Here is a 14,656-nt window from a genome sequence, read left to right as displayed (position 1 = left end):
TGACAGAACTCAGACAGTTGACAGATCATTTGTAATGAGTTGCTTTCTTGGTGGATTAGCAATTTTGACATACCTACCTACTTATGTTTCATTAAGTTTACCGGAAACATTAAAAAAATATTAAAAAATGTCAAGAGATATCGTTGTTTTAACACCAAATGGAAGAAGAGTAAAAGTTCATTGTACAGCGGATACAAATATTTTACAGGTATCGTAATAATAATAATGATTTCAAAAATAAAATAAAATTTGTATGAAAAATTATAGCTATGTAAATAAATTATAAATATAATAATGTTATATATAATAGAACATTATTATTGTATTGTAGCATGGAATAACTAAAAATGTTTTTATTTTATTTAAGCTCTTAGAAGATGTATGTGCTAAGCAAGGGCTTGAACCAAGTAATTATGATTTAAAACATCATAAACATATTTTAGATTTAACAACAACAGTAAGATTCTGTAACTTGCCAAATAAAGCTTTTCTTGAAATGGTTGAAGCTGAAAAGAAACGAGTGGAATCAAATATAACTGTAGGGCTCATGTTAAATGATGGTAAATAAAAAAAAAAAACTATATTTTTTATTACTTTATTATTTATTTTATTTAATAGTAATATTATTACCTATTTTGTTAGGTGAAAGGAAGACTGGTGATTTTACACCAAATACAAAACTCTATGATCTAATAATGTCATTGGCTCCAAATGAACTGCCACATTTACAAAACCCAACTATTTCCTACATGAGACAAGAAGTAACAGGTGTTAATGCTTTAAAAGAAAAATCTTTGCGACAGTTGGGCTTGATAACAGGTAGAGCAATTCTTCGGTTGCTGGATAAAACAGAACCGATGTAAGTACTAAACTTTTAAAAATAAGAAATTAAATTTAAAATCTTAATTCCTTTGTGTAATGGGAATTGATTCCAGTTTTGTAACTTGAAAATAATTTTATATTTAGTTTTAAAATGTTTTTTTTTTTGTTTATATGGTGAAAATATGAAAAATTCAAATATATATTCATACAAAACAAGCTATAAATGTTCATATTATTGCTAAATGTTCTAGTTTTTTTTTTTAATGTAATGGATGGCTGGTAGTAGGCTCATCAGATGGAAAGTGACTGCCACAAATAATAATAAGTTTGACATTGGTCTTAATTATGTCATATTATTTTATCATGTTTGCTTCATGATAATGGGAACCACACTGTTTAAAACATATTGACTAATCTGTAGGCCAATAATTCAAATTTTTATTATATTTGCATATCTGTTATATAAAATAAATATATGTTTATTTATTTATTTCCAATAAATAAATAAATAAATAAAAAAATATATTTCAGGCAAGCAAATGTATCATCAGTGTATCATCGAGTCAAAACTGAAAAACCAGAAAATGCCTTAGTAACATCAACTGAACCAACACATTCTCATAATGAGGATAAATTAAATGATGATGAGACATTAATACCAGGCCCCTCTAATAAAAGAAATAATGAAAATGTTGAACATGGCTCCCTTGATACAGTGAAATTAATACAAAAAGAAAAAAAGAAGATAGATGGTAAATTAGAAATGGACTTGCCTAATGAACTCAACAATGTTCAAAATGTTAAAAATGAAGATCAGGAAACATTACCTCTACTGCATGAAAGTAAAATTTCTCATAAGCCACCACAACCTCAAATAACTCAGGAGAATCTCGAAAGACGTTTGAGAATTGAAGAAGAAGTTACTTTTGTAAGTAATTGATACTTACTACTTTACTAATCCTAAAAACTGGCAGAATGATATTATTTCCACTGTGAGATACTTAAAAGCTTAATTTTCTTAAATACATTATTTTAATTTAAGAAGTTTTAATTTTACTATACCACAATAGGAAATATATTTTATATGTTCTTATATGTAAACAGGTTGTATATTTTTTTTCAAATTGTGTCACTACTCTTCATAGATTGGATCCCAAAAAGCCATAGCTTTCATGCAACCAGATGGAAATGAAGGAGAATTATCTGATTTACCTGATGATTTTTATGAGTTAACTATTGAAGAAGTAAGAAAAATCTACCATGAATTACAACAACGCCGTATTGAACTTGAAAATATGCCAATCCTTACTTCAACAAAACGAGAAGAATTTGCACAGCAGGTAAATATTTTATTTTTAAGTTCATATTGAATATACTATAATAAAAAACAAATAATTGGTCTTTAATAATTAAATTCAACTTAATTATAAAATCAATTTTACTAAAAACATTTTCTATATTTGTTTAAAATATTTGAATTTGATTAAAAAATTGTAATCAATACTTCTTTTTATTCTTATTATAATCAGAAGTTTTTATTTCTGCAACAAAGTATAATCGCTTTGGATGCTTACATGAAATATACATATTGATTACAAAAAAAACTGACATATGCATAATCTGACGTAGTACTATCCTAGGAAGCAAATATATAATTTACAATATATTAAAATTATTTTTATAATTCTTTATTTATAGGCCTCCCTTTCCAAAATAAACATGTACAAAAATGTAGTAGTACGAATACAATTTCCGGATAACATTATACTGCAAGGAGTGTTCACCCCAAACAATACTATAGAAGAAGTACAAAATTTTGTTAAAGAGCATCTACACAATCAAGATAAACCTTTTCATATTTGTAAGTTAAACAGTTAGTCATTTAATAGTAATTTTTTTAATGTATAATCTTAATATTTAATTACTGTAGACAATGTGGCCACATAGACATAGTATTTTTTTTTTGCCTGGCTTTGATTAGAAAATTACCATGTAATTTTAAAAAATTAAAATATATTTAGATGCTTCAACTAATTTACCATTGAAGTCATTTGAATAACAAATAAATTAGTAAAATTCAAATGTTTCTTAATATTGATTTATTACATTTATAAACAGTCAAGACAACTCCTCTCATTTTCAATTGAAGCCTAGCCTAGGCTATTATTTAATTCCCAAGATTTGCTATCATTTTAACTAATCTTACAAACTTTGCAACCAAATATTCAAATTTAGCAAACATTATACGGACATTATAAAAAATATTGGATGGTTGATTTTGTATTAAATAAATCAATCTATGTATAATCTTCAACTTAGTAATGTTATTATATTCATAAATATTCAATGATTTTAAAATATCATCTGCAAAAATTGTAATCTAATGATAACACCCTATTTTTACATTGGTAATATTTTTTTTTTTTTTTTTATAGAATAGGAAGGCGGACGAGCATATGGGCCACCTGATGCTAAGTGGTCACCAAACGCCCTTAGACATTGGCATTGTAAGAAATGTTAACCATCACTTACATCACCAATGCGCCACCAACCTTGGGAACTAAGATGTTATGTCCCTTGTGCCTGTAATTACACTGGCTCACTCACCCTTCAAACCGGAATACAACAATACCAAGTACTGCTGTTTTGCGGTAGAATATCTGATGAGTGGGTGGTACCTACCCAGACGAGCTTGCACAAAGCTCTACCACCAGTAAAATATGATCTAAAAAAATATTTTTGTTCTCCTTAGTTACAACTACATTAAAAGAAGAATTAAATCCAAAGACAACATTATTAGAAGCAAAATTTGTACCATGTGTTCATATGCATTTCAAATGGTTGGAAGAAAATTCAGGTCAGCCATATTTAAGACAGGAAATTTACTCTAAGAAGACAACAAATGATGCCGCTTGCATTTTAGCTTCAAAGTATCGGTGAGAAAATTTTATTCAATTTGATATACATTGTATCCTTCAGATTTATAATTTATTAAGTTTTACCTATTATCCTAATATCTATGGTTTACACCATGTTTTATGTTATTTTTTGACTAACAAGCCATGTGTACCAAAATACTTTTCATAACCTGGCTCATGACTTTCACAATTATTTTTTTAAATATCTGGTCCAAATCAAAAGAATTAGTAGTTTTTCGTAAATCCGGAATAAAACTTACATCTAAAAAGTTTTAATATGATAAATTATTTTACAGTGCACCTAGCCGAAGAAAGTTGGAAAATCCTCATAACAGTTCACAACAATCTAGCATTGGATCATCTGTATCTAAAAGTAAAGTACCTAAATGGTTCAAAAATTAAACATGTCTGCTAAATTATTAATATGTTATTTGTATTTATATTAAGTTTTATAGTCATTGTTACTAATACTGCACATCAGATTTTTTACTACAAAAAACCTGTTATGTAAAATGTTTTATTTATATTGTAATTTTCTTAGAAACAATATTGAATACACAATTATTAAATAAAACACTTATTTTTGTTTGTATAAAAATTTTGGATATTATTTTTGATAGTAGGACACTGTAGGTTAGGACACTATAATAAATTATTACAATGATAATTTTATTCAGTTTATTTACAAGATTTCCAATGTATTGACAATTTTACAATTTAAAAAAAAAAAACATTAAAATAAAGACTAAAACTGTATAAACGCAGGCAAAGTTCCTATCTTGCATCTAGTGGGTTTTATGTTTTTACAACTACCTTCATTAGTAACCTTTTCTTTATAATATCTACAATCAACATCCATATCTTTTACATTGCATGGCTTAATATCCTTTTTGTTATTCAATTGTGTTAGATCTTTCTTTTTAATATTACATTTAGTCTTAGTTGTTTTGAGTTTGGTACTTTTACTTGGTCCATTTTTGTATCTGTTACATGAATTTAAATTAAATACCTTAGATTTCTTGCACTGGTTTATTTTTATGTGCCTAAACTGACATTTATCGCCATTTTCACAATATCCTCTCAAAAAATTATGACAAATTTTAGTCTTGTCATTCAATTTAATATGCAAATAAGGACAGTTGTCTTTGGTACAAATTCCATTCAAATAAAAGTAACATGTAGGCATCTTATTTGCAGTTAATTCATGTGAAAGGGCACATTCACTATCATGACAGATTCCCTTCAAAAATTTTCTACACAGTGAAACATGTTTTTTATCGTGAACATATTCACAGTTTCCATAGTCCTTTCTTAGACACTTTCCATATTTTGTAAATAATCGACATGGAATGTTATTAACTTTGAAATTTGCTTTCAATAATTTAGTTTTACTTTGATTTGACCAGTGACTTTTCTTACCAGTTTTAACAATAGTTTTTGAAGGGTTACCTTCCATAATAGACTTTGAGCTGGGCCTAGCTAGTTTATATTTGTTTATATTAAATGAAAATTTGCCATTTGTGTATGATTGTGATGTTGCAGTTGAATTAAATTCATTATTTAATGGAATATTCTTTTTCAAGTAAGTAGCAGGTATTGTTTTATACTTACTTATTTTAATTTTTGTTATGTTTTCAATTGGTTTATTTTTAATTATTGTATTTTCCTGCTTTCCAAGTACATTATTAGAATTCGAGTAAGAAATCTCTAGGCTTAAAGTCTTATTTGTAACCAACATAGTGGGATTATAATCCTGTTTCATTTTCTTTTGCTTAAGTTCTTCCTGATTTTCAGACGGCACTTTGTTCTTTCTAACAATAGTATAACGAGATTTTATAACAGGAATTTCATTTGGATATTTATTATTCAACACTTTTTGGGTGCAATTATCTTTTTGCAAAATGTTAATTTTGTGCATTGTATCCACACTATGACTTTGAGGTCTGTCTTCTGAATGGTTACTTTTATTACCTTTATTCTTGTTTGCATTGGAAACAAGAGAATATTTTGATTTAGATACTAGTACTGGGTAAGCATTTACATTTTCAATTTTTTCATTTCTCTCTATTGCTGCTGGTATTGGCTGCTGTTCTTGTTTTATTTGTTTGAAATTTGGATTAACATATATTTTTCGACTGAAATTTTGTTCCATGCCAAATCTATATACAGGACCATATTTTTGTATTTGTTGTGAACAAGGTGTATATAAATTTGTATTGTCTGAGTGTTGAAATGACCATGCATTTGTAAGAGGAGTCCTTTGAAAATTTGGGTTAATATATACTTTATTATTTGGATTTCTGTCCATTGCGGAAATTATTTTAAACAGTACTGATAAATTTTATTCCCACTTTTGCAATTTACCTTATTGATATTTTCAGATTTTAGTATATATTTGTGTTGTATAAAAATATCATATAAGTTGTTAAAATTTTTTAAAAGTAACTCTTTCTTATTACCAATCACGCTAAGAATGCTCATGTGAAAAGATGGATTCTGTGGAAAAAATATTTCTCTTACAACAATAATTTCATAACAGTGTGAAGTATAACAAATTCATGGATAAAGTTAAAAGTAATAATTTCATAAAAAAAAATTATAGTATTAAATGTTTATTATAGTAAAACAAGTAATAATTACTGATACTTCAGTTTTAATACAATTCAAACTGAGTGCTTGAAAATTAACAAAACTCCTTAAACCATGGCATCTTTTGATCTTTTACACATTTTCATGCCATTGCAAAATTTTAGGAATTTATTTTTACAGCAAATAGTATTCATTATTATTATTAATTAATATGAATATCTTACCTCATAAAATGTCGGTAGTTTGAAGTCATCCAAAAGGCTATCTATTTGTTTGAGTATATTATTCAAATATGCATGACTTATAGCATCTACTCCAAGGGCAATAAATGTACGAGTTTTTTCTTCATTACAATATACTTCAACAGAATCAAAATTCAAAACAAAACTGCAATAAACATTATAATTATGTTTTAGATAATTTTTAACATTTTTTCTTTTTTTATTAATGGCCTTCAATTATGATTTGTAATAACTTTCTTTCATATTTGAGAAATTGTAAAAATCATAACTTTAAAATATTTATGTACATACCTGTTATTGTTACTTAACACATTCTGTAATGTTGATGTAAAGGACTTTATCATGTGATACCTTAAAACAAATGTTTTAGACAGACTTATGTGAACATCCTCACATACAATACATGATTCATCAAAAGATGTAACTATAGCTTCTAATTTAGCTATTATTTGAAATAGATTTTCCTTATTTGGATCTGAAATGTTCAAAGTGCTAAGTATTATTTGAAATGACTTCATGAATAATCAAGAAATCATCTTCAAATCTTAAAAAATAATTCATCATGTATATAGTTAAGGTATTTAAGCTATTTTTTTATTATTTACATATAAAAGCCAAAACACTTACATTCAACATAAATAAATGTAGCCCAATTTCCTCTAACATGTGGAAAGGAACGAGTACGACCACTGTGAAGTGAGGGGTCGTCAATATGATCTTCTGATGGCACAACAGAGACTCCACTCAAATTTGGAGTTGGTAATTTTAATCTAGTAGTTATTACAAAGCCATTGAGATTCATACAAATATGTAAGTATTTTTAAATGACTGTACAGCTAGGTAAAGATATAACATGATACTAGTAATAGTGGAAAGAAGCCTCTCGGCTTCTAAGTAAGTATGATGGCCCAGTGGTAAGAATGTGTGACTCTTAACCGATGGTTGTGGGTTCAACCCAGGCAAGCACCTCTGAATTTTTTATGAATTAATTTCTCTTTATAATTCATCTCATGCTTTTCAGTGAAGGAAAACATCGTGAGGAAACCTGCATGTGTCTAATTTCACCGAAATTCTGCCACATGTGTATGCTCCAATGCGGGTAAGTCCACCTACCTACATTGGAGCAGCATGGTGGAATAAACTCCGAACCTTCTCCTCAAAAAGGAGAGGAGGCCTTAGCCCAGCAGTGGGACATTAACAGGCTGTTACTGTAACTGTATGATACTAGTAAGTATTTTAACAATTTTGACATTTATTTAATTAAACTTTAAGCAAATTATATTATAATGGTCCATGTTGTTTACGGACAAATAATCTAGTCTATAATAGATGCGTTAATAAAAAACTAGTCAGATACTACTAATTACATACTTTTTGCAATGTTCAGAATCTTCTTTTTCACTATCTTCTGATGTCTCTTCTTCGCTTCCGTAATCACGAATGTAAGCCAATGCAGACATGAAATTACAGAAAAGTTCTTACACAGTTGAGGGCAGTAAACTCTTGTTTGTTATTTTATATAAAAAATATATGATATAATCTATTGGTTTTATGACTAAGCCACGACTAAAGTACTAAACATAGAAAAAAATAAGGTTTAATTGGACTGGACTACCTACTGACAAAGTGTCAATTAGTAGTGACAGATATATGATAGTTGACACTGGTGGTCTGTGAATGTCACGTAGACAGAGGAACTAATAGACCAAAGGCCCGTGAAACATGGATCGAGACTGTAGACCATTGATATATAAAAAAACCCTAGATACACACAGCGTCTCAAAATCGTCCGCATAAAATGAGCACACAATTTTGAATTGTCTCGCGTCGCCCGCGTCACTGCACGCTCGTTAAAAATGCCAAATTGTTCGTTTAAAATTGTAAAAATATTACGTCAAAAACGTTAAAAAAGGATGGAGTATCGTATTTTCGGTAAGTAAAAGTGTTTATTGATTTGTTTTTATGACTTAATATACAACGCAATATGTGATTTTAATTTAATTTGTCTTAAAACTTCACTCATCGGTGCAAGTATAATACGGCAAATTTAAATGGCCGCATTGTCAGTGTAAGAACGATGCTTAGCAGCCGCCTTTTATTTTAGTCGCATAATACAAATGACTCTGTTCTTATTCAATGGAGTCGATTTTCTTTATTATGTTTAATAAATTAATAATTAGGAAGATGTAAATTAAAAAAAATGTTATTTTTTTGTACTAAAGTAATCATTAAATGATTATAATAACATGTGTGAAAAAAATTATGATTATATCATGTAAAGTTTCTTTTTTATAAGCAAAACAATTTTGGCGCTCTCGTATAATTTCTGCTTCGACCGAGTTTTGACTGTGACGTCACTTTGCCCATTCGTTATTACGGGCGACTCTTTTGCGATACGCACGTTGATCATTTTGTATTTATTTTATCTCTCTTTGTGATTTGACGCCACAAATACATTCTTTCATTTATATTAATATTAGAGCGATTATTAATATATTATTTTATGCTAAAATAAGAGCAGTATTTTCACGTAGACTAACAAATAATCTACCGAAAGTTGATCTTATGATTACGGATTATTTCACAAATCATGCGAAATATACTAGTGAGCTTATTATTATTGTTTATTTTAATTTTTTGTTAATGCAGATTGATCATAACTATGATCGGCAATAAGTCATCAAATTTGGTTGGCCCCAATCTCAGACTTTGGTTAATAAGCACTTGTGATTTCAGGCACAAGTTTATAGTCATTGACGTGTTTTCGCCAAATATATATAAGTCTACAGTGTTGTCGTCTGCTGCGTGCTAATTTGCACACGTCATTAATATGCAGAAGAAGCAGAGTAGGTGATAACACAAAACCTTGTGGAACACCAGAATTGACGAATTTTAAGTAAGAGTATGCACCGTCGACAGTGACCTTGTTGTATATTTAGTTGCATTATTTACTGGGAAGCCAAATCAAAGGCTTATTCTATGTCCAGACTAACTGCTAATTTTATTGTAGTTGAGTCCAAGAGACGGCCTCTTAGACTCAACTGCTTCAGCCCACCAGTAAAGGTAAATTAGAAGATCACTTTAGTAGAAGTAGTAGTAGCTTTACGTATAATTCAATACTGTAACATGGTAATTCAAAAGTGCCCTTATAAGCCTATTTGATTAAATAATTATTTGATTTAATTTGTATCATACATAGTATGTATTCATAGCATTAGACTACATATTTGACTTTCAACGAATATAATATGGTAAAAATCAATTTCAATGGGTCACAGTCATTAAGGATTTTTTCAACGTATACCATTGGCAATACGGCGTTTTTCACAAATTATTTTCAAGATTAACAATAAACTTAAGATTAACGTTGAAATGCATTTTTCATCGATACAAATACTTATGACAACACTATCGGTATTCAACGTATCAACGCCGTATTACGAACATTCTGAGTTATGTTAATATTAAACGAATACCTATGACTAGCTTGTAAAAAATAATTATTTGATCGTCAAACTAAACACTTATAAATACGATAAATTTTACTACTAAGGTACATTAAAATGCTTATCACGAAAATATCTACTTGTTTTTTAATAATAATAATAATAATAAATAACTTTATTCACCACAAAGAAACAAAGACAAAAAACTTAAGGTAAGACAAAACCATAAAAAAAAGTTAACAATATCATAATTTGGTGAAAAGGTCGTAGTCTCAGCTAGGCTGCTTTTCAGTCTACGCCTTGTACATATACTGCCAACACAAACGCTACATTCAGTGCAGTAAAAGGTAAAAGGAGATAAAATTACTTAAATAATAAAAGTTAATACAATTTATAACACGCACAATAGGTTAAAATAAAAGAAAACATGCAAGCATTACTAAAACAGTAAGGTTTTTTTTTTAATTCTAGGTAAAGGAAAATATTTCATATTGAATAAAAAAATGAAAATAAAATAATAATACAATGTTTAAACAAATAGAGATATATGTTTTAATAAATTACAATTAAAGTAACAGTTAAATATTGAAGTTTAGTTACACACATTTGTCCAGACACATTGCGTCTTTTGCATAGATAGAAGCCATTGCTTGTATTGTGCCTTAAACTTATTTTGAGATATACTGTTCTTAATCGGAGGTGGGATATCGTTCCAACACTTAGAAGCAGCGAAACGAAAGCTACCTCTAAATGCTTGCAAATGTGGTCTAGGCAGTACTAGTCGCGGAACTCGGCTCAATCTACAATTGGATTCATTTGTTTCAGACCATTTAAGTTTATCCGCCAAATAATTGGGAATTTTACTATATTTTAAGGTGAAAGTTATATTATTTAATTTAAGTGTACGGCGATTTTTCATATTTAATATATTCTTGGAATTTAAATAAGGTGTAATATGCGAATATCGAGGTATATTGTAACAAAATCTTAGACAAGAATTTTGTGTCCTCTGTATTTTCCTTTCAGTCTTTTTATAAAGGCAGGGGCCATAAAGGACATCACAGTAGTCCAATTGAGATAGAACCAAGGATTCTACAAGTTTTGATCGCGCTGATTCACTCAAAAATGGTATAAACTTATAAATCATTTTGAGTAAAGCGTAACACTTCGAAGTAACAGATGATATGTGTTCTTCAAAACGTAATGACCCATCCAACTTAACCCCAAGAGTCTTCGCTAGCTTAGACTCAACTAAGGAATGACCATCTATAAAAATCCTATGTCACATTTGACCAAGCGATACCATTTGTTGCCCAGTACCAAAAATTATGTAAGTACATTTTTGTGGATTTAATGACAGGTCATGATTCTTCGACCAACTAAAAATTTGAGAAAGATCATCATTAACATTTTGGATAGTTTTATCATCATTATTTATATATGGATTGATGTTCAATAATAACTGTGTATCATCTGCGTACATGTGGACTAAACTAGTATTGACACTTTCGTGAAGATTTGCCGTATAAATTGAGTACAAAATAGGTCCAAATATAAAACCTTGGATAACACCTCTATTAACTTTTATAGCGCTTGTAGGCGTGCTATTCATGCCAGAAACTTCTACTATTTGTAATCTATCTTTGAAATAACTAGAAAACCACTTACATATGAGATCAGAACAACCATAAAATTTCAATTTGGCAAGAAGTAAATCTATATTGAGACAGTCAAATTCTCTGCTGTAGTCTAATAGTATTAAAATTGAAGCCATATTATTATTAGATGCAGAAAGAATTTCATCAACAATATGTAATAACGCTGTAGTGGAACTGTGTGACTTTCTAAAACCGGATTGGCATTTCGGAATAATGCAATGTTTTTGAAAAAAAGGAAGCAATTTGTTGATTTACCGCCTTTTCCAAAACCTTTGATAAAACAGGCAATATTCCAATTGGTCGTAAGTCTTTCACTGAGTCTACATTTTTCTTTTTCGGAAGAGGTTTAATAATTATAGTTTTCCAAATTGTTGGGAAGTATCCCGTGCGTAATGAAGTATTTATTATATGTGTAATAGCAACTAACGAGTATGGGAGGGTAAGTTTTACCATTTTGATAGAAATGTCATCAGTACCTACGGCATTAGAGACTATAGAATAATTATTTTTAAGATGTTCTCGGCGGAAAGTTCTGTAAAATCACATCCAGTTATATTTATTAATAATGCTACTATTATGTGAAACACTAGGTATCGAGTCAAGGAATGCTTTATTTATTATATTTGGATCACATAGATATCCTGGAATTATGTTATTGTGAGTGCCTAAAAACTTTTTAAGTTCACCGTGCGTTTTTTTCGGATTATTAATGAATTTATTAATTTTATTTGTGAAATAAAAGATTTTTCTTTTTGAGTTACCTCAAATACAGCGTTTCTCAATTGTTTGTATGAATTTATATCACGATCAGAGTTTATTTTTTTAGCAATATTACAAGCCTCATCTCTGTCTCTCATCATTGCTTTAATGGTATCTGTAATCCATGGGGATTTGAAATATTTGAAACGCTTAGTTTTCAAAGGAACAAATGTTTTTGTTGATAATATATATATATATGGAAGAAGTATTTTTCCCGAGTTCTATTTGTTGAATTAGTATGCTATTGTACATACAGTACAAATGAATGTATGAAAGTTTTTTTTATACTAACCGAAATATAAATAAAATCAAGAATAACGCGAAAATACAGGTGAAATTGTATGGGCGAGCGAGCGGCGTTGGGCGATGTGACGTCACGCGTCGATCGGTCGTTCCATAAAAGAATTTAAGAACTCGTAACTTTAAAAAATTGTAATAAATTCATTTTTACTGATATCGTTAAAATTATTTCACCAGTGTTTTTAATATTTTAAATATGATTTTTTTGAGATCATAAAAAAATAAGCTCATATTCCTAATTTTGAACTTTTTTGTATTAAGGTTTTTGACAAATATTTATACTTTATATATTATCATATAGTTTTTAATTTGAACTTTTGAATATGTACTTAGAACACAATTTAACAAACTTTTAAAAACTAATTCTAACTAATTAATAATATTCGTCTCCACTCCATGCCTAGTCCTACCGATTAATTTCGGTCGTAAAATTGTATTGCTTTTTGTAAAAACAATCTTAAGCAATCCGCATAAGGTTGAATTTGCAAAAAAAAAAATGCTTATAGTATAACTATAACTACTTATATAGAATTGCCGAGTGTTTGGTGAAAGTTTCGAGTTTTAGTTTTGTTCGTGACCTTGTATCTAGGGTTTTTTATGTATCAATGCCGTAGACAGAAAAACTAATAGACGCAATGACGATTTCCTTCTCACTTACACAAGAAAGAGAACGAAGGTAACCTTACAAATGGTTTAGACAGAGATAGAATTATCAAATTTTGTCCCTTATCACGTAACCAGTTTTATCAAGGTCGGCTACTCAAGTAGCGAAACAAACTTGACAGTTGGTACGTTCATTGTGTTTATTGTTCAATTTATGCTTGTTTTTATGTTAGAAAACGATTCTAATCTAGTGAAGAGACAGAGAAATAATCCTTATATCATATCGAAGGTTATACAATGGTGCATTGTAGTATTATTTCATGTTAAAGCTATAGCAAGAAGAAAATTGCCTACGTGTGTTTTCACGCGTAAGTAAAGGTTTCTCAGCAATGATTATTTATGCCATAGCATGATGGAACCTTATATCGCATTAAAAATCTAAAGATAAAAGGATTTTCCACTAATTATCACTCATAACGTATAATTATTTATCATGAAAGTGCTGCCAGCGTCAACTAAAAGAATGTCCCGATTTTCGATAAAAACTTTTTTTTATATATATATTTGCTGGGACGGCAAATGACTCTACTCCACCTGATGGTAAGTGGTAGTAGAGTCCAAACGCGACGACGGCCAGTACAATCGGGAAGAATGTTCTGCACTAGCCGCCTTCACCTTGTCGGCCCGCAAGATGCCTCTTCACGCCTCGTTTGAAGGAACACAGGTTGTAAGAGGAGGGGAACACGTGAGCTAGTAAGGAATTCCATTTTTGGCAAGTGCGACAAAGAAAGGAGTTGCCAAATTTCTTTATGCGGGATGGAATTGATGTCACAGTTAGGCGGTGACATCGAGAGCCAGCACGCGTAGACTTATGAAGAAAGGGAGAAGCAGGAATTAGAGAGAATAATTCCTCAGAGCACTCGCCGTGATACAGTCGATAGCAAGCGCTGAGCGCTGCTATCTCTCAACGCAATTGTGAAGGCTCGAGGGTGTTTGTTACCTTTACGTCGCCAATAATGCGGACCGCATGTCGCTGCAACCGATCCAAGGCCTCCAGTAGGTACTTAGCGGAGCCATCCTAAAGGTGCGAGCAATATTCCACGCAAGACCGTATCTGTACAACAGGCACAGTTGTGGCGTGAAAAAACGCCGCCCCTTGTTCAGAACTCCGAGTTTCCATGAAGCTGTTTTTATAACAGCCTCGATGTAATCCCTTAGACTAAGGTAGAGCGACCATGTCAGCATATTAAAATACGTATTTTGATACATTTGTATTAAAGTTCTAATTTAATTTTTGTGTAAAAAAAATACCAAGCCAA

The 14,656-nt window shown here is 29.9% G+C and overlaps 2 protein-coding genes across 3 annotated transcripts; one reads left to right on the top strand and one right to left on the bottom strand.

The window, feature by feature from the left end:
* Positions 1 to 44: 44 nt before the first annotated feature.
* On the top strand, positions 45 to 4,392 carry LOC126774274 (tether containing UBX domain for GLUT4). Its single transcript, XM_050495712.1, has 8 exons — positions 45 to 208; positions 368 to 560; positions 643 to 859; positions 1,354 to 1,750; positions 1,968 to 2,162; positions 2,521 to 2,683; positions 3,575 to 3,758; positions 4,037 to 4,392. The coding sequence occupies exons 1-8, from the start codon at positions 128 to 130 to the stop codon at positions 4,140 to 4,142; spliced, it is 1,536 nt and encodes a 511-aa protein (XP_050351669.1). The 5' UTR covers positions 45 to 127; the 3' UTR covers positions 4,143 to 4,392.
* A 12-nt stretch (positions 4,393 to 4,404) lies between these two features.
* On the bottom strand, positions 4,405 to 8,191 carry LOC126774273 (U6 snRNA phosphodiesterase 1-like). 2 transcript variants are annotated; one of them, XM_050495711.1, is made up of 5 exons: positions 7,943 to 8,191; positions 7,199 to 7,341; positions 6,863 to 7,046; positions 6,554 to 6,716; positions 5,772 to 6,236 (listed from the first exon to the last, which is right to left on the bottom strand). In XM_050495711.1, the coding sequence occupies exons 1-5, from the start codon at positions 8,029 to 8,031 to the stop codon at positions 6,057 to 6,059; spliced, it is 759 nt and encodes a 252-aa protein (XP_050351668.1). In that variant the 5' UTR covers positions 8,032 to 8,191; the 3' UTR covers positions 5,772 to 6,056. The 2 variants fall into 2 exon arrangements, with proteins under 2 accessions (XP_050351667.1, XP_050351668.1); XM_050495710.1 differs by lacking the exons at positions 6,863 to 7,046; positions 7,199 to 7,341; positions 7,943 to 8,191 and having other exon boundaries at positions 4,405 to 6,236; positions 6,554 to 6,711.
* Between the last annotated feature and the right edge of the window lie 6,465 nt (positions 8,192 to 14,656).

Source organism: Nymphalis io, chromosome 16, assembly GCF_905147045.1.
Source record: "Nymphalis io chromosome 16, ilAglIoxx1.1, whole genome shotgun sequence".
In the NCBI taxonomy this organism is placed as follows: domain Eukaryota; kingdom Metazoa; phylum Arthropoda; class Insecta; order Lepidoptera; family Nymphalidae; genus Nymphalis; species Nymphalis io.
Note: the sequence above shows the minus strand (reverse complement) of the source record. Positions and strands in the feature narration are given on the sequence as shown.

Excerpts from the sequence above, each read along its gene's own strand:
- LOC126774274 (XM_050495712.1), top strand. The coding sequence starts at position 128 with ATGTCAAGAGATATCGTTGTTTTAACACCAAATGGAAGAAGAGTAAAA. Across the intron at positions 2,684-3,574 it reads AGATAAACCTTTTCATATTT|TTACAACTACATTAAAAGAA; the intron begins GTAAGTTAAACA and ends TGTTCTCCTTAG. Across the intron at positions 3,759-4,036 it reads ATTTTAGCTTCAAAGTATCG|TGCACCTAGCCGAAGAAAGT; the intron begins GTGAGAAAATTT and ends ATTATTTTACAG.
- LOC126774273 (XM_050495710.1), bottom strand. The coding sequence starts at position 6,048 with ATGGACAGAAATCCAAATAATAAAGTATATATTAACCCAAATTTTCAA.